We start from the raw sequence: 24,828 nt of genomic DNA on the forward strand, positions 1-24,828 counted from the left end.
TCCTCAAGAGAAAGATAAATAACTTCTTGATCTTGAAGTAACATATCTTGGTGCTATAGATGTACTGATGTATCTTGCTAATTCAATAAGATTTGATATTGCATTTATTGTAAATTTATTAGCAAGATTTAATTCTTTCCCACTAAAAAGGCATTGGCATGGAGTTAAAAACTTATTTTGATATCTCTAAGGAACAATTGTATGAGATTATTTTATTATAATGAATTTGAATTACAACTTATTGGTTATACAGATGCAGGATTCCGATCAGATCCACGTAAAGGTAGATTACAAATTGAATGTTTGTTTACTTGTGGGGGTAAACAATATCTTGATGTTTAACGAAACAAACTTTAGCTGCTACTTCATCAAATCTTGCAGAAATAATTGCAATTCATGAGACAAGTAGAGAATGTGTTTGGTCAAGATTAGTGATCCATCATATCCAAAAGATGTGTGGTTTATTGTTGGGAAAAAAATTCTAACAATATTGTATGAAGTTAATATAGCATGCGTAGCTCAAATGAAAGGAGGATACATGAAATGAGATAGGACAAAACATATTTCTCCAAAATTCTTTTTCACTCATGACTTTTTACAGAGCAATAATATAGATGTTCTACAAATTCATTCATGTGACAATCTTATAGATTTGTTTACCAAGACACTACTAACTTTGATGTTTGAGAAGTTAGTTTATAGTATTGGAATGCACAGACTCAAACATAAAGTGATGATGTCACTAGGGGAAGTAAAGCAATATTGTTATCGGGAGAGACTATGGGGAGTAAATATCATGTTGTACTCTTTTTTTTTTTTTTCCTTTCTAAGGTTTTGTCTCATTGAATTTTCCTACAAAGATTTTTAATGAAGCAACATTAACGAGTGTTTTAAAATATTATGCATTCTTTTTCCTTCACTTGATTTTTATCTCATTGGGTTTTTCCTGATAAAGTTTTAACGAGGCACAATGTTTGTTATAGACATCCAAAGGAGGTATTACAAATATTATGTTATGGATATTCATAACTTATAGTTCTTTGAATTCTTTTTTCTTTAATATTTTAATGAATGATATGGAAGTGGTTTTTTTGTTATTAATAGCATATAACTTTCAAAGGTTACATGATATACTATTATATGCCTTTTTATATCTTTATAGTATTAGAATAAGACTTAAATGTTTGGAGGCTTATAAATGGAGGTCATGTTTAAAGCATATGTAGACAAGTGAATAAGAATTCTCTTCCATTGTTTTCATTTCATTTCTTGTATTGTCTTTATTTTTCCCTACTCTTTATATTAATTATATTTTACAATAACAGTAAATTAAATGATAGTTTTATAAGGACACATTTCAACAACTTCTGGGCAACCATATTGGATGAGGGCATAGAGCATCATGGAAGGCAAAATTATGAATTGGTATCATCTTTGTATTTTATGCTTAACATCGTTAACAACCGTTCTATTGAATCAATAATGTCTTGTAATGCCACGACACTAGTTCACCGGGTGAGATGATTTATCCTTGATGTGGTTAATTGAAGTTACTTTATCCCCAACTCTGATTTGCTTAATCATTTGTACCCTCTCGTCACCGAAAAAAGAAATCAAAACAAAGGAAGCTGTGAGAATGTGGGTGTATCTTAGGTGGAAACGGTGCTGGTTTTACGGGGGTCTTTACATTTTTTTTTTTGGCCATTTATGGTTTTTTACTTTTTACTTTTTTTTTTTGACCTGATTTACATTTACATTTTCTCCCGTTCATCGGCCACGATAATCCCGAAAATACCCAATTCCCCAAATAAGCAACCATAGACCTTTCTCCCTCTCGATCGGCTTCCGGCGATCTCTTTTCTCATAGTAGTCTTAAACAACCTCGACACTCTTCTCCCTTCTCTCTATCTGGTATCTTCCACTGTTTCTGAATAACCCAGGGGAGGTTAATTCCAATATTCACCATGACCGTCATGACTCCGGCTCCCATTGATGTACGTTCCTTAACTCACTCTGCGTCCCTCCTCCACTCTATCTGCTCTCGGGGCACTTGTATTTTCTTACCTTATCGGGCTCAATCATTTGTGGGCTGCAAACTGTTCTTAGTGTTTTGCATGAATTTTGCTGAATGATGAAGTTGGGTCAATTTGATTTCTCGTTTGCAATGGTGGGGAGTCGTGGGGTTTCGTCTAGGGATTGTAGTTTTGATCTGAACGAGTGAATTTTAGTGCAATTTGCACTCTTGGGTGCATTGGGTGTTTAGATTTTTTGGGCTTGCATGGAGTAAATATAGCTTTGTTCTTTGGTGGATCCGAACTAGTCTGGTAACATTTCTGACCTCGCTTTGCAGCAGCAAGAGGACGAGGAGATGCTTGTACCTCACTCTGATTTGACCGAGAACAATCACCAACCCATGGAAGGTATTAACTATGCTGTTCTTTTGATCCGTGTAGAAACCCCCATTTGTTACATTCAATAGGATCAAATGAAATTATTCAAAGTTTTGAAAATTTTTTTATGCATTGTTCGGTTTCGGTGGATTGAAATTGAGAGAGAGAATTAAGTGATAACTGGTCTTGGAAGTCTGGGTCTTCCATTATCATTCTTTTAATAGATTTTGATTATTAGTTATTTCGCACTTCTGAACTTATTTATGGTCAATGACCTTGTTCATTGTCTAATTACTTTTGTTATTCATTTTTTCCTGGCATGAAAGTAGAGGGCCTAGGTCAGTTTTGATTACTCTCTTTCTCTTCGTTTTGGCTTTCAAATAGTGGCAATTGGATAGTTAAATTTTCTTATTATATTTTCTTGTCAAATCATTAGTTGGTTCACAAGCAGAATCTGCCAGCACCGTGGAGAGCCAGCCCGTTGAGGATCCTTCATCATCGAGATTTACATGGAGAATTGACAACTTTTCTAGGCTGAATACAAAGAAGCTCTATTCGGAAATATTCGTTGTTGGGGGTTATAAATGGTATTAAGCTTGCACATCTCCTAAGTTGGCTCTTGATGTCCAGTTATTAAGTGTGCTTCCCCATATTTTTTCTTATCTTCAGTGGTCTCTCCTACTAAACCTTGTTCTGTGCTTGGCAGGCGTGTGCTTATTTTTCCAAAGGGGAACAATGTGGACTACTTGTCGATGTATTTGGATGTTGCGGATTCATCTACTTTGCCTTATGGGTGGAGTAGATATGCTCAATTTAGCTTGGCAGTAATAAACCAAGTGCAAAATAAGTATTCTGTGAGAAAAGGTAGTCTATTCAATTTGATCTTTCATCACAAATCAAATAGTATTATGTGTTTTAATACATAGAAAAGAGGATTGCTGTATTAAAAAAAATGTCGTGATATGTTCGTTGTATTTTATGAAGAACATTTGAACGTTTGAAGCTTGAAGAATATATAGTTATAAATTTCTGATGGAGAAGTCCAAACAACTGGGAAAGATTTTTCTACGAGTTCCACCAAAATTTCATCTCTATGTTGCTTACAATGTCAGCTATGTTATTTTTTCAGAAGTATTTGTCTTTAAGTTGCTGATGTTGACCACAAAACATTATTCTTGGGCATTTGCATAAGGCTAGCAAGATCAATATTTTAGTTCCTAATAATGATCAATGAAGAAGGAACTAAAACGATTGCTTCATATGACCATATTGAATTAGGAATTGGAGGATCCTACTTCTAATGAAGAAAATGAAATGTATGCATATTTGTACTGAAAAGGCATGAATAAGCATGTATTATTAGAATTGCTTATCCAAACAAAATAGATTATAAATGAGTCTTCAACTGATAACAGGAAGAAATAGCTGCATAGGAGTCAAAACATGGAGGTGTTACAATTATTAACCTTTTTGCTTCGGACATGTGGACAAGGTTGTCAAAAACAAGTTATCTATACCTAAGATTGATCAAGGAACTAAAGTGATTGATTCATAGGATCATGCTGAATGGGAAATCAGAAGATCCTATCTCTGATGAAAAAATAATGAAATATATGTATATTTGTGGAAAAAGGCATAAATGACCATATATAATTAGAATTTCGCACTTATTTAAACATAATAGAGTATAAATAATTGAGACCTGAAGTAATAACAGGAGGCAGAGGAGAGAGTTAAAACTTACTGTCAGCCTTTAAATCTGCTCCTTCCCTACTCAAATGGCTTTTGCTGCGGCTTGGATCTTCTTATTCCAAGGCAGCTATGTTTGGTGCTCGGATATCTAATTGTCATACTTAAACAATTGACGTTCAAGGTTGAATAAGGGCTTCAGTAATCTTTGTGATTTTATCCTCATTTCATATTACCCAAGAGTTTAGAAACCAAGTAAAAATAATGAGAAGGTTCCAAATTAAGAATTATTGAGTTCCTCTTAAGATTCAGGAAGAGGATTTTGGATTCTGTCTTCACAGTCATTCTTATTCTGAGGTTTTTGGGCATTATGTACTCATCCTGTATACGTGATAAAGTTAAAAGTAGTACTGGCTTTTGACTAATGTGTTTCCTTTCATATGTTATTCCTTTTCTCATTTGATCTTTTACTCAATTAAAACTTTTTAAAATTGAAGCTAAATCTTCAATATACATTCTTTCCTTCAAAATTCGTATGCCCATCCGTTATTGACATTATTTTATCTAATGCATGATGCTCATGTGGCTTATGCTAATCATGCAAAACGGAAAATTTTTATGTTAAATATCTCTGTTAATGCAGTATGGGTTTTATGTTTCAAGAACAATGGATGCTAACATATTATTATGTGGCGTATGAAGCTAAATTGCTCTGCACATGTCCATGCTTGTGTGTTTCCTTTGGCTTTGTGTTACCATGCTTTTCTATTTGATGGAGATCACGATGTATTCATCTTTTTCTCTTAGTGTATATAGCAGTACATTTTGCAGGTTAAATTATTTTTAGCCATTCGTTGTCTATATATATGTGTGTGTGTGTGTCTTTGGGTTGTTGGTATTTCCTCGTACTCTTTTTGCATACATTTACATTTGGGTTTCTAACTATTGGGTGTCTCTACTTGCACCTTGTTCAGAAGATTGGTGAGGAGCAAGATCATGGGTTCTAGTGAAGTTAGAATGTTAGATGAACCTAGTATTGATTATTTAACAAAAAGAGGGAGAAAAGAAGAGAACATGCACATAAGCTTTGGCCTTGGCCAAGGATGTTATTGTGATTTCATTTACTTGCGCTATGCAGACACACAGCACCAATTTAATGCCCGTGAAAGTGATTGGGGTTTCACATCCTTCATGCCCCTTGGTGAATTGTATGATCCTAGTAGAGGGTATCTTGTGAATGATTCTCTTATAGTTGAAGCCGAGGTTCTTGTGCGTAAGGTTCTTGATTACTGGTCATATGACTCCAAGAAAGAGACTGGCTATGTTGGGCTTAAGAATCAAGGAGCTACTTGTTATATGAATTCTCTTCTCCAAACACTGTACCATATTCCTTATTTTAGAAAGGTTTGTACTATTGGCCATAATTTCTCCATATTGTTGCTCTTTTGTTTCATTGGTAAATAATGGTGTAGCTGGGCTCTTGATATCATATTTCAGGCTGTGTATCATATGCCAACAACAGAGAATGACATGCCTTCTGGAAGCATCCCTTTGGCCCTACAAAGTTTGTTTTACAAACTCCAGTATAGTGACATAAGTGTTGCAACAAAGGAGCTGACAAAATCTTTTGGGTGGGATACTTATGATTCTTTCATGCAACATGATGTTCAAGAACTAAATAGGGTCCTCTGTGAAAAACTTGAAGACAAAATGAAGGTAACAGAAGACCTTGGGGATGTTTGCACATTGAGTCATTCTGGGTGTTCTAACTGCACCAAATGTGTTTAACTTTGTCTTTTTTGTCAATAGGGAACTGTTGTTGAAGGAACTATACAAAAGTTATTTGAAGGGCACCATATGAACTATATTGAGTGCATCAATGTGGATTACAAGTCAACTAGAAAGGAGTCTTTTTATGGTACTTTTGAAATTTAATTGTCTGGTGATCCGTACCTTGTCACCTAATGCTAATTTTATTTTTCATTTGCATGTTAGACCTTCAGCTTGATGTCAAAGGCTGTCGTGATGTATATGCTTCTTTTGATAAGTATGTGGAAGTTGAGCGTCTTGAGGGAGATAACAAATATCATGCTGAACAATATGGATTGCAGGTTGGTTAAAAATTAACAAGCTTGTTTTTTATGAACTTTTTATTCTATAACGATAACCCTGTGTTTTCCCTCTTTTTTACTTTGCCATTTTCTTATCTGGGTTCAGAAATAATCTTATTTGATAAAACAAATCATGGCTGTGTGCCTTGAGTATCTTGCATGAGAAAGAAATTACTTGTTGGTGTTGGAGTACTGTAGCAAAAATCCGATCTGGTATATCTTATTGATCATGATGACTGTTGCAATTGTAATGACCGAAATAGATCAGACAGGAGAGTGTGTTCATGTGATTGTTGTTCGGAATTTTTTTTTTCTTGGCTGAAAAAAGCTGTTTGATGTCCTTTATGTATTTAACTCCCTGTCTAGTATATTTCTATTAAAACCATTTCACATAATCGGGCAATTCTACTTGTACAATTCTTGTGTCAATTTTACAGTCAATCACATACTGACAATCTGGATAATGAAAAAAATTGTCTAAAAAATATTTTTTCTTGAGCAATTTCATAATATTTTTTTGAGTTGCTTATATTTTCTGTTTGAATGCAATCATCCAAGAAATTTCCTTTGATGAAACTGATGTACAGATTGATGCATTTTTTTAAATATTGGTGTATTGTTATTCCAGGATGCTAAGAAGGGTGTTCTATTTATTGACTTCCCCCCGGTACTTCAGCTTCAGCTCAAAAGATTTGAATATGATTTTATGCGAGATACTATGGTCAAGGTCAGTAGTCATATACAAACATTGCTTTCATATATTTCTCTTAATTTTTGCTTGTTTGCATATAATTAAGGGGGCCTTGATTTTGTTTTGTAATTGATTTATCTATATTGTAGTGATAAGTTGTTGTAAGGCCCATTATAGAGCTTCGTTTTTACTTTTAAGTGCTACTCCAGATTATTTGTTTCATTAAATTAATGAACTGTACTTTAAGGATAATTAATAAAAAAAAAATTTGGGCTTTCAACTAACAGCTTAAGCATTTAGGTTGAAATGGATTTTGAATTTTTGACAAGACCATGTCAAAAGCCTCTTCATTGTGAAAGCCTAAACTGCTAGGTGAAGGCCTACAGATGATTGAGTATTGTTTTCAAGGTTCTGTTGTTATTTTTTGCATTTATGAAATATATTGTCACCAATTCTGTGTTTGGAAGACAATTAAAGTATATTGATTGGTAGTCTTAAGTTGATGTCTTGTGGAACTTCAGAAACTGGTGGAATTAAAATGTTGATGCTTTGTGAAATTCACTGGGCATGTATTTGTAATTGTTGAGCAGTTTTCTTTTAGGGAAATGCTTATTTGTTGAAGCCAAATATGTTAGAAATAATGTAATTATTTCAGAATTTAGCATTGTTTTTAAAACCGGACCGGACCGGCCGGTCCGACCGGTGCACCGGTGACCCGGCCATGTGTCCGGTCCGGTTTTCTTTTTATTTTGTTTTTAGTTAACCCGGGTTAACTCGGGTGACCCGGGATTAACCTGGATTAACCCGCCCAACCCCTCGGTTCAGGCGGGTTGGGCGGGTTGAAATTTAAAAAAAAATTAATAATGATTAATTAAGATATATATTTATTTTTAACATGATAATGATTAATGATAGGTCAATATGAGTTATAGGGTAAAAAAAATATACTTATGTCAGATAAGGGGATGAGGGAAGTAAAAAGAAATCAAAAAGTATAAATATATATTATATTATATTATTTTTTAATTTGAATTATTTAATTAAATAATTTTTAAAATATATCACTTTCATTTATTATCTTTTATTTTAAAATAAATTTTTATTTCTATTATTTTAACTCATTGAAATTTTTTTATCATTTAGTTAACCTTATTTTAAAAAAAATATAGAAATGTTGTTATACTTTATTATTGTTAGAATTATTGTTATATGTTATATGAGATATTAAGACTTGGATATGTATGAACGTATTGAGAATTAATACATTTTTTATTTAAATTATATTATTTTATTATGACCGGTCTGACTCTGGTTTGACCCCCGGTTGAACCCATGACCCCTGACCCCTGAGTTTGGCCGGTTCAATGACCGGTCCGGTTTTCAGTATCTTGGAATTTAGGCGCATCTGTATATTAGTTATTTCATTAGTCCTTAATGCTCCTAATTGTAATTTTGCCTCCTAGAGTAGCCTTCCTTATCAACAAATGCCTACATACTTTGCCTTGTTATGACTAACAAAATTCAGACATTTTTGTCAGTATAGGCATCTGTTTTGTGCTCTGTTCTGCCATTGGAGCCTATGTTATTGATTTTCGTTTTTTATAGGTTACCCCCCAGTATTCTGTGATGGTGTGTTTGTTTTTAAACGCACCTTTCAAATGTAACATGCATGGAAGATATTCTATGAGGGGGAGGATAATTATTAAATGATTTGCACTATTTTTCTATGTGTTTTCCACTTTTAATTGAGTACTTAAGGCTTGACATTCTGTGTGGAAGTTTAATTGTCTCTTTTACCCCTTCACCATTTAGATTAACGACCGTTATGAGTTTCCCTTGCAACTTGATTTGGATCGTGAGAATGGCAAGTATTTGTCACCTGAGGCTGATAGAAGTGTCCGCAATCTTTATACGCTCCACAGGTATAATTGAAAAAAGAATTGCTTGCTCTGGCTGGTTGCCTTTTTGATTTGATTGGTGACTTTTTCCCCTTCTTTGTAAGAGTTCCCCCTCACCCCCCAATAAAAAAAAAGAGGGAAAAAAAAAAGAAAAACGTGCACACACAAATACAACATAAGAGGGTTTTCCTTGTGTATGTTTCTGGTGGCTGGTGTGTGGGTACTTGATACTGCACTTTTAGTTTATTAGTTTAGAGCATTATATAACTTGTTGATCTGTGTAAAATTTGGACATCCTTGTCCAATCTGTGGGCACGGTTATTTTCAATTTGCTTTTATCATTTGCAATTAAGTAATGCTTGCTGTAATTGAATGAAACTAAGTATGTTTGGGCATTGTTTTCTATTTTGACGAGTTTTATTTACTTTTTCAATGGGAGCCACAGAACTTGGTTTGTTAAGCATCTTATTTATATAGGGGTAGCCATGTTAAAATGTACATCCTTAGGTCTTTCAGTTGTTATATTTGTATGGCCATACTGATTGAAGCTCCTGTAACTTTTTAAATCTAATAGTAATTTCTACATGATAAATGAACACTAAAGATGGAATGGCTTGTGTAAATATTTTTTAAACCAATTCTCACTTAATGAAAGAACATGATAAATGTGACTGCTATTCTAATTTTTCATGCTGATAATATCCATCTTTGCTTTGATGGCGTTACCTTGTCTGTGATGTTTAGTAGTTTAACATATTTGACCTTTTTTTCCTCAGTGTTTTGGTTCACAGTGGTGGTGTGCATGGCGGACATTATTATGCATTTATCAGGCCAACACTTTCTGATCAGTGGTAGGCATGACAGTGTTAATTAATCTGCACTGACTATTGGTTTTTGAGCTATGATGTGTTTGTATATGTGTGTTTTTGGGTAAAGCAGTCTTTTTTCCCTCTTGGTTAATTTTCTAATGTGCAACATCCTTTGAAGTATCTTGTGCTTGGAGGTTTCTAATAGAGAAAGTGCACGCATAAGTAGCATCACTAACTACACAGTGATGCTTTGGTGAAAATGCATTTTATGCCGTTAGATGACAGTTTTTGTCCCCAGCTATCATTTTATGAATGGGCATCAATCTGTTGCAGGGAGGGAAAGCAGGCTGGTAGGTGGTATGTTTGAATAAAGGTTTAAGAAACATAGCATGCAGATGTTATCATGTATGATCTCGTCTGGCAAGTAGTGAAACCAATTTCCTAGGTTTTCTTGACAGAAGCTGTTATCTTGATTTGATTCTTTATGTCACGAAGGCCAATACTTCAGAGGCTGACAATGATACTCAACAAAACTTGTTTGATATGCTTCTGACCATAAATTGGGGAAAGTGAAGAGTTATTTTATTACAAATTTTTGTAAACCTCTTTATGAGTGTGCTTGGATACTGCCTGGCGACACTCTTTTTTAATGGGACAAATGGATCATATGAAGGTCTTGTATGTCACTGTGGAAGCTGATCTAGCATATATGACTATTGCGTGTTTACTTTATCGAATTAAATGTCTAGTTGTGCGTATTTGGGCATCATTTGCATGCATTTAGTTGACATTTGGACTGTGGCTATTGCAGCCAGAGACAATTGGAAGGATGGCCTATTGCTTGGGAACATGCTTCTTTATTTAAAGAACTATAATTTTTATTTCAGTTGTAAATTATGGGCTTAAATACTTGGGAGACGTTTTTCCCCCTTCAAATATTTCCCCATTTGCAGTCCTAGCAATTCACTACTGTGTCTAAATGACAAATCTGACTGATACTCAGGTACAAATTTGATGATGAGAGGGTGACAAAAGAAGATACAAAACGGGCATTAGAGGAGCAATATGGTGGAGAGGAGGAGGTAATTATTTTTTGTCACTAGACATGGCATCTGATCTTATTGAGTCATTCAATATTACTTTACAAACGGTGTAACCACTCGTGTCTTAACAGTTACCACAGGCAAATCCTGGATTCAACAATACTCCTTTCAAATTCACCAAATATTCAAATGCTTATATGTTGGTGTACATACGGGAAAGTGACAAGGACAAAATAATATGCAATGTGGATGAGAAAGACATTGCAGAACATTTAAGGGTAAGAAGCTATTAATATTTACAATTAGGGCTCCAAATGTAGTAAGCCAATTCAAATAGCCACATGCTATGTTCAAAACGAAGTTCAGCTAGTATATTTGTAATGGATCTGAGAAAGCATGTCACAACTTGGACTCTCGATTGAACAACGAATTTTGATTTCTCTTTTCATGAGAAGTGCCTTGTAAGCTGCTGAACTCAAGATTGAGCCTAGGTTTCAGTTCTTCTATACTTTTGACTATTTTTATTGCTATATTTTCAAAATTTGAACTTATTCTGTACAGTGGATTATTGCAGGAGAGGTTGAAGAAAGAACAGGAAGAAAAAGAGCATAAAAAGAAAGAAAAGGCAGAGGCTCACCTTTACACCATTATAAAGGTTATTATTTCCCTATCTTGATTTTTTTAATAATTAACTGTTTCTTTTACTTTACAAATATTCTAGGAGTTGCTAAATCAATTGTATATATGTGTTACTGATTACGTATAATGCTCTGTAGGTGGCACGGGATGAAGATCTTGCTGAGCAGATTGGAAGGGATATATATTTTGATCTTGTAGACCATGACAAAGTGAAGTGTTTTCGGGTCCAAAAGCAGATGCCTTTTAACGTTTTCAAGGTATGACAATCCACCATCCTTTTTGCTCTTCTGCCAAACTGTTCTGACTTGGCATCGCGTGCTAATTTTTTTTTTCTTGTTCTCTTCTCTAACATGCTCTGTTAATTACTTGATCTGGTCATATGTAGTTTTTTTTTTTCAAAGTCCTTTTTTTTCTTTCCTAAGGAATTTGAATTAGGGAAATGTTGGTATTTTGCATAGTTATCTAATTGCAGAACAAATTATGAATTGTGAGATTCAGAGCAAAATGAAAAATATCTTGAAATATGCTGTAAAAGTAATGACAAAACACCTCAGCTGTTATTGTCTTCTTGAGCTCCAATTAAGGATATCTATGCCGTAGCAGCATATCCAGCATGAAAACAGCTGAGAGGAAGGGGCTAGGTGGAGGGACATTTGGAGACTGATGAATGAGACTTCTAGTTGTTAGTTAAGCTGAACTTTAATAAGAAGGCTGCAATTTGCCTGAGGGCGGCCAAAAATTTGAGGTTTATTGGTGAGGACCTCATCTCTTCTGAGCAAGGATATTTTCTCCGTTTAGTTTGTTGAACTCTTTCTGTTGTATCTTTTTATCTTGATAGTGAGCTAAGGATTCCTATAAATAGGGTATCAAAGCATTATGAATACCGTGGATGGTTCTCATCAACCAAAGTTATACTCCTCCTTGTGCAGAGGAATCTGCTTGCAATGGCATTGGTGTTGTGCTGTCCTCCACATGATCTGCAGCTCATGCCTATTGTGTGACATGTGAGATTAATAGTTTTGAGGTCATTGGTAACAGCTCAAAGAATGAGATAAACAGTTAAAGAAATTTAAGGGTACAACGAGATATTGACAAGTTTTTGAGGAGAAGATCGACCTGAGAAGAGATGAAGCATGTAAGGGTGGGAGGAATGAATCTGATCCCAAGAAGGAAGTGGGAAATCAGAAAAGATGGGAAGATATAAGGAGATTTTGTCTCTCCGACAAGCTATTGCAGAAAAACTGAGAAAGTGACCATGAAAATAAAATGAACTAATATAACATCTATATTTTTTGAAGAAATTTCTTTGAAGGGATCATGTGCTGAGCGATGAAAAGGGGTCATAAACTATCTTATTTTATAGTAACTCAAAGGAATGATATTTCTCCTCATAAATCTAAGCTTTTTGCTCCGGATAAATTCCCTGTTTTTGGAACTAATCAAATGATGAAATAATTTTTTAGGGCACATCTAAAGTTTATGGAAAAGAATGCCTAACATATTAGTCTGCTGCACGTAATTAGAATAAATGCTTAACTTTTACTGAGCTAAAGCCTTTCATCACTGACTGGCCTGCAAATCTACAGCAGGTCATTAGGTTTGTCTGTAATTTGGCAGGAGTAACTGCAAGTTGTTACTTATTTATTTTGGTGTTGCTTGTCTTCCTTACCCTCAAAATTTCTTCTGCAACCAAAAAAGAGTTTTTTTCCCTTTAAAATGAGAGCTGCTGCTCTCTGCCTGACCCATCTTTTGATTCTTTTTATTTGCATCTATATGCTATGCGTGAGTTGCTTGATTGTTCGACAGTTGGACGTTATCCAAGAGGGATTTGGAATGTTTGGATGGTACTATGGCTTGAATAAGCATCAGCTTTTATTTGTCTTAGTGAAAATCATATCATGAATTGGAGGGTATATTTCTAGCATAAATTCATTTGATGACAAAAATTAAAAACTGTTATAAATGGAGTTTTGAAATGTTTGAACTGATTTTCATGTTGCCTAAAACACGTTTTACAAAGAAAATTTAGCAAGTGGTGTTTTTGGTGGCAACTGTGCAGGACATCTATGTCTGTCTCTGTGTTCATGACAGATTGACCTTCGTAATTCTGATATGATATTATAATAAATAAAAAGTTAGTTAAGGGTTAGTTGGTGTAACTAGGAGGGACTATAAGTAGATGGGTTAGGGACTAATTGTAATAGGCTTTTGGTTAATGAAATGTGATTCCCTGTTTCTCTTATCTCTCTCATCTCTCTCTCCTTCTCTTCTCTTTCTCTCTCTTTCCCTCGCTCTCTCTTCTGTCAGAATTACAGTGATACATCAAATTCATCATGATTCTTGTGAGAACTAGCAATATCAATGCTGCATCACATGGGGAAGTTTCAATGCATACAATAGTTTAAAGCCATAGTGCTTTTAGATTATTGATTATAGTTTGTTGTATCAAGCTTTGCTGTCAGATTTTTTTCCAGATGAACCTTGTAGTGTTAAACTTATGATGTGAGTAATGATTGCTCAAATTTTTATGATTCTGTAGTTGAATTGTTTTCTGTAATTGATTTTGTGTGTGTGTATATTGATTTGTACAATGCAGGATGAGGTTGCAAAAGAGTTTGGCATCCCAGTGCAATTTCTGCGCTTTTGGCTTTGGGCAAAGCGTCAGAACCATACCTACCGTCCTAATAGGCCATTGACACAACTTGAGGAAACTCAATCTGTAAAATTTTCTGCCTTTGCTTTTTTTTATTTTTTTTATTTGCCCTCCATTTCCTTACTTTCTTTTGGTGTTGGCTTTTAAAAGTCTCATTTATTTTTATCTAACTACTGCTGAGTTTCTTGGTTTAAGAGACATGATGGTACCATCTTTTTTAAAAAGGATTTTTTGTTACAGAAGCTTAATCTTTTTTGTACTGTTTCATGTTGTCTTATTTCTGAAAGTTGTTATTTGCATGATTTTGCTTGCTATAAGCACATCTTATATTTCATATATGAGGCTGGACTTACCAACATTTCGCCTAGTGGTGTTTTCTGCATATCACCCTTGCCATCTTTTCTTGTTTGTTATTTAATACTTGGAAATTGAAATTCTTATAAAAATAATATTTAGTATTATTTATATTATTTTAGATCCTCTGGTATGTGTTTTTTGTTCTGTAACAGCAGTTAATTTGTATTAATTCTTGTCTGACTGCTATTAGTGTTTTCCCAAGAATCAGCATCTGTTCCATGTGAAGTTGGTTTTTACTTGATCTCTACGACATTCATCATTTTGCAGGTTGGGCAATTGAGAGAAGTTTCAAACAAAGTTCACAATGCAGAACTAAAGTTGTTTTTGGAAATGGAGCTGGGGCCGGTAATATTTATTTATATTTATGGTGTTTGCTTTCTAATTGATTGCATAAAACATGATATTGTTGGCATTTTGCATCATTATTTAGGATTTACGTCCCATTGCACTGCCAGAGAAGACAAAGGATGATACATTACTTTTCTTCAAGCTATATGATCCTGAGAAAGAGGAACTACGGTACTGGATAATTTGTTGACTTGCCTTTATTGGCGTGTCTAAGTCCTAGTGCCCTACTGAAGTTAAATCTATATTTTTATGGTGGCAGATATGTTGGAAGGCTCTTTGTGAAGAGTATTGGTAAGCCGTCAGAGATATTAAAAAAATTAAATGAAATGGCTGGTTATCATCCTGAGGAAGAGATTGCGCTTTTTGAGGTTGGTTTGCAATGTTGCCCTCTTTTTTTTTTTTTTTGCAGCTGTAGCTTCATGCTAATTTTACGAACTTTGGTTTTTATCCTTGTATCTTTGAAGCATAGGTCTGTTCAAAATCAATTGCATCCATTTCAAACCAAATCAATCCAAAAAATAACAGTGAAGGTCTTGTTCGATCTAGGGTGTGAGTTTGGGCATTTTTATTAGGTCAATTCTATGTAATTGAAGCAATAGGACTTGACCTTCAATGGTCAAGTAAGTTGAGTGACACAATCTTGGTAGTTCATGGAGGATTGAATCTTGATCTGGGTCATTCTCTAGAGGCTTGTAACCTGAATTATTTCATTGTCTTTTTGGTCACATCATTTTCTTATGTTTTGGGAATGGTTTAATCTGAGCAATATCTTGGATTCAATTTTCAACACTTTCTCTTGAGGTTTGCAACATAAACTTTACAATATAATGATAAAGTACTTAATCATGAAGTCCTTTTATGATTTTATAGCAGGAAGAATAAGGCTAAAGTTCGAAGTAAGGCTGTTTTTATTATTATTTTTATGTCATTAATGACATGACCTATGGTATTCTCCACAATCACATCATTAATGATGTGTGTCCCCGCTTGATTGTTTCAAATGGCTACTTTACTGATCCTGTATAATCAGGATCTGTCCTCTCCTAATTCTTGTTTATTTCCTTATTGTTTCTTGGCATTATTTCTTTATTTTATTTCCTTATTTCTTGTATTTTTTCTTCCCTCTCTTGCTGTCACAAGCAGTCATGTTCGCTCAGCATTTTAAGTGTCCCATGTTGCAAGGAATCTAGCCTGCTTTTTCTCACCGATATTCATATTAATACCTTTGTTCATTATCAAATAAAAGACAGAGCGTTATTCAATATGCTTGTCTCTACTCAACCCTAACATCTTTACACCCAAATGAAAGTTAGGATGCTAATACACCCCTCATCATTTGCAAACCATCCTGCCCTTTATGCCCAAGCAATATGTGATTATTACTTTGTGGCCCTTTTTCTATTGAGAAGCAATGACTCATGTTAGTATTATTTTTTTCTGTTTCAAATGGTTCAGATAAACCTGTGTGGCCTTGCCCCTTGATTAAAGTTGAAGTGTGCTAAGCAAGCCTAAACTTTCAGTTGTCTTTCTTGTCTTTGTATCTATTAATCCAAAAGTAGAATAGTTTTGAAAGCCACCTGACAATAGCATTTTTAACCTGCTTGAGGATGGGTAGGCAGTCCTGATTTAGTTTCTTTGCAATTAAACTTACTCTTGGTTCATTAAAAAAAAAAGTATAAATGTAATGTTGCCTATGCAGTTCCATTTAGGAGGGAGAATCTTTAGTTTTGATGACAAATGATTTGTTTTTGGATGGCCTTTTTTTGTTGCATTAGGGAATTGACATCTCCTATGCCTGTTTTGTCCAGGAAATTAAGTTTGAACCAAATGTCATGTGTGAACCTATTGACAAGAAATTCACATTTAAAGCAAGCCAGGTAAATAAATTTCTTCACTGTCAATCCTCCGAGTTACTTTCTTGTTCTTTGTTGACTTGGATTTTGTATTACAGCTAGAAGATGGAGACATTGTTTGCTTTCAAAAGGCACCCTCTGTGGATAGTGATGAACATGTCCGCTATCCAGATGTGCCTTCATACTTAGAATATGTGCACAATCGTCAGGTATATTTTGTGGTGTTGAGTTCATGCAATTGGTGTGGCTATATATTAGGCGTTCACAAAACCTATCCATACATGCCCGCACAAATTTGAAATGAAGCCTAAATCTATTTCTGTAGCTATTCTTTATGTACCTTTTCCACTTTCCTTCCATCTTTTGTGCTTTTGGAGGTGGGTGGGTTCATGTCAGAGATAAACCTTGCTAGTTTCTTTGCATTTTATGGAAAACAAAAATTACCTTTACTTTTGCTTTCTTTCTTTCTTTTTTTTTTTTTTTTGAGGGGGTTAATTGTTAATCTCTTAATATAAGGATGGTTTGTAAGTTGCTGATTTTGCTTGTTTATTCTTGATGAATTTTAGGTTGTTCACTTTAGATCTCTGGATAAACCTAAGGAAGATGATTTCTGCCTAGAGATGTAAGCACTTTGGTATTTGCTGAATATAAATTATTATATTTGCCTGACATGTTTTGATATATAGATTGTTTAGCATTTTCATCCTTACATTACGACCTATATATATACTGGTTTCTAGGTCAAGGCTTTATACATACGATGATGTGGTGGAGAGAGTAGCACAACAACTTGGATTGGATGATCCATCCAAAATCAGGCTTACCCCACATAACTGTTACTCTCAACAACCAAAACCACAGCCTATTAAGTACCGTGGGGTGGAACATTTGTCTGATATGCTGGTTCATTACAACCAGGTAGCTATTGTTCAATCCTCTGGAATAAATTATTTATACACAAAAGTTTATTCTGTTTTGGAAACTTTTTCAGACTTCGGATATATTGTACTATGAAGTTCTTGACATTCCACTGCCAGAATTGCAAGGTTTGAAAACTCTGAAAGTTGCATTTAATCATGCTACTAAGGATGAGGTGAGTATAGGATCTTAATTTTCTTTTGATTTTGATCTTATTTATTTTTCTAATATATTGTTGTTATTTATTTAATTGTTATGGGCAGGTGGTTATTCATACTATCAGACTCCCAAAGCAAAGCACGGTGGGAGATGTCCTTGATCATCTTAAAACAAAGGTGAATGTTTCATACCTTGTTTATTAAAGACCTACATTTCATGCATACTTAGAAGAGCTATTGATTATTGACGTGGAATAGGAACGAGGTTTAAAGGAAAAGGATCTATATTTTTAAAATTCTAAAGATCAATTCTTCAGTGATTCCTCAATAAGAACTAGAACCTCTTTATACCCAACAAGTATACACTAGTTTTACGACTCTTTCTAGGATACTATGGGAGCCAGTGATAAAATCCTAGGCTTTTCCATTCTTTTCTTAGTGGATGCAAGGACCCAACATAAAAAGGTATCTTTACTGGCCAGTGGCAATGGAAGGTTCAAGGCATAGTAGAAAAAATAATATTAGGTTCACAAGCTCATTGGGACAACAAACTAAATTTGAAAAAAAAAAAAAGGAAATTAACAGTCTGTTGTATAGAAAAGTAGGGAAGAGGGAGAAAGAAGGGAAAATGGGGGAGAGAAAGAGAAGGAAGAGGAAGAAGATAGATAATTGAGAGAGAGAGACAGAGGAGAATAGAGACTGAATAATAATACTCTTCAATTATGAATAAGCAGTGACATAACATTGTTAAGTCCTAAGCCCCCTTTTTTATACACTAATTCATCCATGCTTAACGGTCATAACTACTAACCGATTTTATTTATTATATTATTCACATGACAATTCCCCTCCTCCAAAAGGCCCTTGCCCTCAAGGGTCCACTACACTAACATTGTACCAAACTTGACCCATGAGCATCTTCATTAGACTCCCTTTGAACCATATGAGAACTAAGTAGAGTAGGAAGAAGGCAAGAAGACCCAATAAAACAAATTCTCCAATGGCTTGGTGGTAAAGTCCTTGAATGATATTGGGCCCATATAGTTAACCCAGTTCAGAAGCTCGTTCAGGTTCGTTAAAGGAAAAAGGTGTAGCTTCTGCTTCTGAAATTGTCACCTACATGACACTATGACAGCTGGAGCGTTGATTTTCCAATATGAATTTAATGGGACCCAAACCAGTATCACAACAAAGACAGTTCAACAATAAATGAGGGGAAAATGCTGAGGTTTTTGATATTAATAAAATGAGAAAAAACTGAATTAGAGTTACAAAGACTTCCTTTGATTCTGGCCAAAACCCTATCTCTCCTGAATGATCACAAAAGTAACAGCATTACAAGTTACAAACCTCACAAAAGAGGGTTCACTCCTGCTGCTGTTCGAGAGGCCAGTCTCTGCTCACAAATCTCTCACAAAAGACATTTCCCCCCTCAATACAAGCAAAAAGATTAATATACCACACAGCATGGCTTTTCCCATAGCCCATACTGCCTAAAAGATCTTAATCATAGCAGCAGATCACAAGTTACTGTTCCTTATGGTTAGGGACCGAAAGGTAAGTCTCAGGACCAGTCAAACTATTTCTATTAGAGTCATTAGCCCCCTTTGACTTCCTCTGGTATGTCTTGGAGAAATAACGGGCTCTATCAGAATTTTACCCAGCCATGTGACATATTTACTCTTTTTCACTGAGGCGCGTCTCACATTCTTAACTTGTGAAACCACATGAACCAAGCATTAGCAACAGACAACAATGGTGATGATGGGGCAAGGACATAACTAGAGAATAGAACTAGCAGCATGGAAGAAACAAAACCTAGTGATGGCCGATGCCGTGATAGACAATGTAGGTGACTGAAAAATTAGAGCATGCAACCTAAGCATTTGCCCAACATGACCAAGTTGTTTGGTCATCGCTTGTTGCACTTCCATCTCTGATTCATCTTGTGCAGAGAAACCTCGAGATATCTCATGAACAAAGGGCTTCTTGAGCATTATCATACCACTTACTATTTTGTGCTGGGGCCCACTACTCACTAATGTTGTTCACACACTCCACCTGTCTTGGCCACTCACTCACCCTGGGTATCACTCTGAGGACCAAAATTCATTGCTTTGCTTGCCATTCTTTATTTGAAGGCCCTCTTTCTATCAATTCCGTGTGTTTTCATGATAGCTCTCCCTTGAAAGGTTTGAGGCTGCAAAATCTGAAGTTGCCCTATAAACTCCTCAACTAGACCCACAATATACTATTGACCCAAGTAATCCTTTGGTCGCGTCTGCTTGATCAAATTATCCATCTGGGGCTCGTATGATGGTCCAAAATGAATCTTAAGGAATGGAATGGAATGGAATTTTTCGTTGTTTGGAAGTTTTATGATAGGAAGGAATGATCATATCTGACTATTGTTTGGAAGTTCTTATAAAATGGGTGAAACATAATGGATTAAAACTTTTTTCTTTCAATAGTACCTTTATGAGTTAATTTAAAGAGTGTGAATAAATTTTTATTATATTATCTCTCTCATACCACACAACAACTTGGTAAGAATATCCTTCTCTAATAATTACAATAGAAATAATGCTCATTAATTATAATATTTATTTTTATATATGATATAAAAGAGAAACCGTGCACATGTAAAAAAAAATGTATAGAATATTATATATACATAAAGAGACGTGCATATTGATTGATGATTGGGGTTGATATATAACATTGATCTGGCGGTGGCAAAAGGGAGATAAATGAAAGGGAGAGATAGCAACAATGGATTGAAATAGAGTTCAATGAAAGCAATGGACAGAGCTACGTCATGGAATGCTACAGAGGTGAGAGAAAAAAAAAGAGTTGCACTGCTAGAGCAGTGTTGTTAAAGGCGAAAGGTGCAAAGCTCGCAAAACGCCTTAGGCGCAAGTGCCAGAAAGGCATGCGCCTGAATGAAGCAAGGCACTACCATATGAAAATGCAGAATATATAAACAACTAACTATAGATATATGAATATATGATAAATATAAATTTACTTAAACCATCATATAAAATTGTGTTCTGTATCATATTTAAAAATTCAATCAAAAATAATTTCTTACAATAAATTAAAATCTTTTCTATTCTGTAATTGTTTTGTCTTATTTAAAGGTTAAATCTTTCCTTATTTTATAAGTTTACTTATTTTTTATATCATGTAACTATTAACATATGATATAAAATGTAGAAATGCCCACTACCTCGCCACGATCATGAGTCATGAGTCCATGGATGAATCTTCTCCCATTTTTATAAAAATTGTGACTTATGACTCTGCAATGCCTAGTCGGTCACCAATAGCCAATCGGTGGATGAATCATCTTCTCTTCTTCTATACCCAGTGGACGTCGTCCTTTTTCCTCATCTTCTCTTTTGCAATACCCAATCCCAGTCATCATCTTCTCTTCTCTACTGCTTCAAGGCGCTATCAAGTGAGTGCCTTTTGGCCATGCAAAGCACACAAAGTGCTCTTAGTTGAGTGCCTGACTAAACCATCGCCGCTCAATGAAGAGAGGCGATGACCATGTTCAGCGCCTGGTCTTTGCACCTTAGGCGCTGAGGCAATCGCCTTTAAACTTAATGAATCGCACTACTGTCTCTTCTGCCCTCAGCTAGGACATATTACATTATCTAAGTTTGACATGGAAAGTTATGATGCTATATGTGCTAGATTTATGGAGTTGATTGGAGTAATTCGGCATCTTTTCTCAATATGATTGCTGACATTCTCCTTTCCAGGTTTTTTACTCACACTTGAAAAAAAATTTATTTTGTGCTTACCTTTTATTATTATTGGACAGGTAGAGTTGTCCCATCCAAATGCTGAGCTTAGGCTGCTTGAAGTCTTCTATCACAAAATATATAAGGTATAAATATGATTGCTGACAGTTGTTAGGAAATTTGGAAAAGCAACTTAATGCAGGGTCTGCTTGTGATCTTCTAGTCTTGTGTGCAGATTCAGATGCTTTTCAAGGATATCAATTTTTTATTATTATTTGTTGATCCCATCCTTTCCTGTGTCTGCAGGTCTTTCCCCCCTTGGAAAAGATTGAGAACATTAATGATCAATACTGGACATTACGAGCAGAGGAGGTAGGATTCTTACCTTATGGTTGGGAAGTGGTGGGAGAGGAGATAGCCTGAATGTGGAACATTATGAAATATTCATCTGTTATTGTATGAATGATAACATGGGGATAATGATTTCTTAAAAGCATTGGACTGTTTTAATATTTAATTTCTGTTTCCTTTTAATGAGTCTCACCATTTTTGGTTGTGTTCAAATTGCAGATTCCAGAAGAAGAGAAAAATCTTGGTCCTCATGATCGTCTGATTCATGTGTACCATTTTACCAAGGACACAGCTCAAAACCAAATGGTAAATTTTGATCACATTCATTTTCCTATCTGCAATTTCCACTTTGGTATTTGGTGCTGATATTTGTAGTATGCTGATTGCTGAATAACAATTGGGTTCCATCTGACATGCACAGCAAATTCAGAATTTTGGGGATCCTTTCTTTTTGGTCATACATGAGGGTGAGAGTTTGGCTGATATTAAAGTAAGAATACAACAGAAACTTCAAGTTCCAGATGAGGAGTTTGCCAAGGTATGTTTCTTCTACCCATCTATCCCAGGCTTCTTCTGAAAATAATTTGTCCCAATGTTGGGTGTTTTACAGACTAGAAATTGAATGATATATTTGATGTTTCTAAACCTTGCATTTTTTGTTGTTATTTTCTCTGTGGCCAGTGGAAGTTTGCATTTCTTTCACTAGGGCGGCCTGAGTACCTTCAGGACTCTGACATCGTATCCAGTCGATTTCAGGTACATCCATGAATCTCCAATAATTGTTTGATAACTCAGGTTTTTATAATTGCTTGAATTGAATCGTGCCATGATTTTTAATTTGCTAGCTTGAATTTATGTTTACACTTTTAAATGTAAAAATTCTTTCCTTTGATAGAGAAGGGATGTTTATGGTGCTTGGGAGCAATATCTTGGCTTAGAGCATGCTGATAACGCTCCTAAAAGACCCTATACTGTCAATCAGGTTAGTTAGCATTGCTTGAAAGGTTGGACTTCCTTATGGACAATCTTGTCATTAGCTGTCTGGTACCAGTCTGGGTCGTAACTGATGGTGCAACCGGTATTTAATTTTGCGTTGATGTCTGGCTTGGTTATTCCATATGAATTTATATATGGGTTATGTTTTTCCAGAATCGCCACACGTTTGAGAAGCCAGTAAAGATTTATAATTAGGAAACCAATGTTGATGAGTTCTTTTGCTATGTGGGATGAATTTGGCCTTCTAAATTAAGGAATGGGCTTGTAAAGACCTCAACCATAGCGGGAGAGTACTCTGTATAGGCATCAAGTGAGATCAATCAGCAATGGAGGTCGTGTCTGCAGGATTTTATTCTTAGTTTTGTGGTTCTGTAATTCTTTCTGTCCATGGAGTGACATTGCTCCCAACACTCTGTATCTGCCGACCACAGCTTCTTGATCTTTTTACTTGCTGCTTCCGTTTTCATATGGTGGTTCTTCCAAGTTGAGGTCATTCATCATCCTCAGACACTGTATCAGTACATAAGATTTTTGGATTAGTGAGTGTATACAGGGTATAGGTGGTTGACTCATTACCTTTTTCTTGCTTTTGTTTCCTTATTTTTTTCCCCAGCTAGTTGTGCTTAAGTTACAAGCTTTCAAGTGAGGGCTTCATAATGAATGGTGTAGCAGAGGCAGGTTTCTGTAGTGTTGTAAAAGAGGCATGTCTTTGTCAGCCTCAGTAGAACTTTTAAATTTAGCACAAAGTTTAATCTGGCATTCTCCATCACTAGATCCAGTGATTGGTTTTCACTACTCATTTTTCTGTAATTTGAATGCGCTAAAGTGTAGTTCGTAAAGTGCCTCTGAAGTTAAAAAGAAAAAAATAATAATTAAAAATGTCTGAGGTCCTGTTTCATTTATTTCATTCAATCCCATCCCACCCTCTTTCCTTGATCTCAATCTTTGCTCATGAGCACTTTACGGACTTCACACCCTTGAGAATTCTACTTGAGACTGAGGAAATGGCATTGGACTTCTTCAAACCTTTCTAATTATGCACATCAGGTAGAAGGTTATGTCATGTGAAATGTGCACTCTAGCATTACGATTTTTCTCATGCACATGCAAGTCTTGTCTTAACCGAAGTTTATGCCCGTTAAATACTTGTTGGTTGAACCAGAGCATCAGAACAACTTGCTTGTTCTGTACTGAAGCGAGGAATCTAGCAATGAAATATTCAGGTTTCGTGATTGGTTTTTCATTACTTGTGCAGAAGATTGAACTGCGACAAAGTTTATCAGGAGAAAATTGAATTAGAGGATTTTATGAACCAATCATGATATTGTGCTTTGGCCGAACACACAAATAACGTTATCCTTGGATTGCACATAACCCTTGTAAGAAGATCATGAACTGATAATCTTCCGACTTTCAAAATTGATAATTAATTCATCTAAATTTCAAGTTATTGTTGTTATATCCTGTTTTTAATTGCTTTATTTCATTTAGAGTGGCATGTCAATTAGCGCATCACATCAAAGATTTATGAGATTATTAGAACGTTGACCTCAAATTTATGGAAGTTGTCTGCTCAAGAAAAGATTTTTGGGGGTGGGGTTCATTCTTAAGCATCACATTCTATCTGTGTAGAAGGGTTATTTGTACAAATTTAAAATTTCAAAGAAACCATGGTTGATGGATGGGGAGCATGAATACTGGAAATTAGGGTGAGTATAGTGATTTTACTTGAAACTAGCATGAATATGATAACCAAACAAATGGCCGCGTGTGGTGATTTTACTAGAAATTAGGCTTTTTCAAACCAAGAGACTACTCCTTGATTACTTCAAGCTTTTTCTTGGGCTGTCGCTATTTCATGGCCTCGATCGCAAGCCATATTACGCTCACGGTCAAGCTTCCACTCTCTATCCCAGTCATGATCCTGGTCGCGTCGGTTGGAATCCGAGGGTTTAGGCTTGGGGTTTGGGTTGGGATAGTGATTCTGAGAAAGCGGCTATTCTTAACGGCAATTTCTTCATGGTAACGCTAAATGGCCAATTGTTGCGTTGAGCTTTCGTTTAGGACACTAGCTTTGAAGGGGGGCAGCGGTAAAGAAAGAAGCCAAAGAAGCCAAAAGCACGACTCCGTTGATCGGACGCTTCATGGCTTTTGTGTAGTTGCGTACCATGA

General features: G+C 35.4%; 1 protein-coding gene across 2 annotated transcripts; it reads left to right on the forward strand.

The window, feature by feature from the left end:
* Window positions 1-1,793: 1,793 nt before the first annotated feature.
* Window positions 1,794-23,451, forward strand: LOC129300770 (ubiquitin C-terminal hydrolase 12-like). 2 transcript variants are annotated; one of them, XM_054939365.1, is made up of 32 exons: window positions 1,794-1,994; window positions 2,351-2,420; window positions 2,827-2,977; window positions 3,097-3,254; window positions 5,218-5,483; window positions 5,577-5,795; window positions 5,889-5,997; window positions 6,075-6,190; window positions 6,819-6,917; window positions 8,694-8,803; window positions 9,556-9,630; window positions 10,592-10,670; window positions 10,763-10,909; window positions 11,206-11,286; window positions 11,408-11,527; window positions 13,867-13,989; window positions 14,548-14,625; window positions 14,711-14,799; window positions 14,888-14,996; window positions 16,437-16,505; window positions 16,580-16,690; window positions 17,048-17,103; window positions 17,222-17,399; window positions 17,473-17,574; window positions 17,663-17,734; window positions 21,390-21,455; window positions 21,616-21,681; window positions 21,880-21,966; window positions 22,082-22,198; window positions 22,342-22,416; window positions 22,556-22,642; window positions 22,810-23,451. In XM_054939365.1, exons 1-32 carry the CDS (start codon window positions 1,965-1,967, stop codon window positions 22,849-22,851), a joined length of 3,357 nt encoding a protein of 1,118 aa, XP_054795340.1. In that variant the 5' UTR covers window positions 1,794-1,964; the 3' UTR covers window positions 22,852-23,451. The 2 variants fall into 2 exon arrangements, with proteins under 2 accessions (XP_054795340.1, XP_054795348.1); XM_054939373.1 differs by having other exon boundaries at window positions 2,354-2,420.
* Window positions 23,452-24,828: the final 1,377 nt, after the last annotated feature.

Source organism: Prosopis cineraria, unplaced genomic scaffold (assembly GCF_029017545.1).
Source record: "Prosopis cineraria cultivar Desert tree isolate PC_DT_omini unplaced genomic scaffold, ASM2901754v1 PC2, whole genome shotgun sequence".
Classification (NCBI taxonomy): Eukaryota; Viridiplantae; Streptophyta; class Magnoliopsida; order Fabales; family Fabaceae; genus Prosopis; species Prosopis cineraria.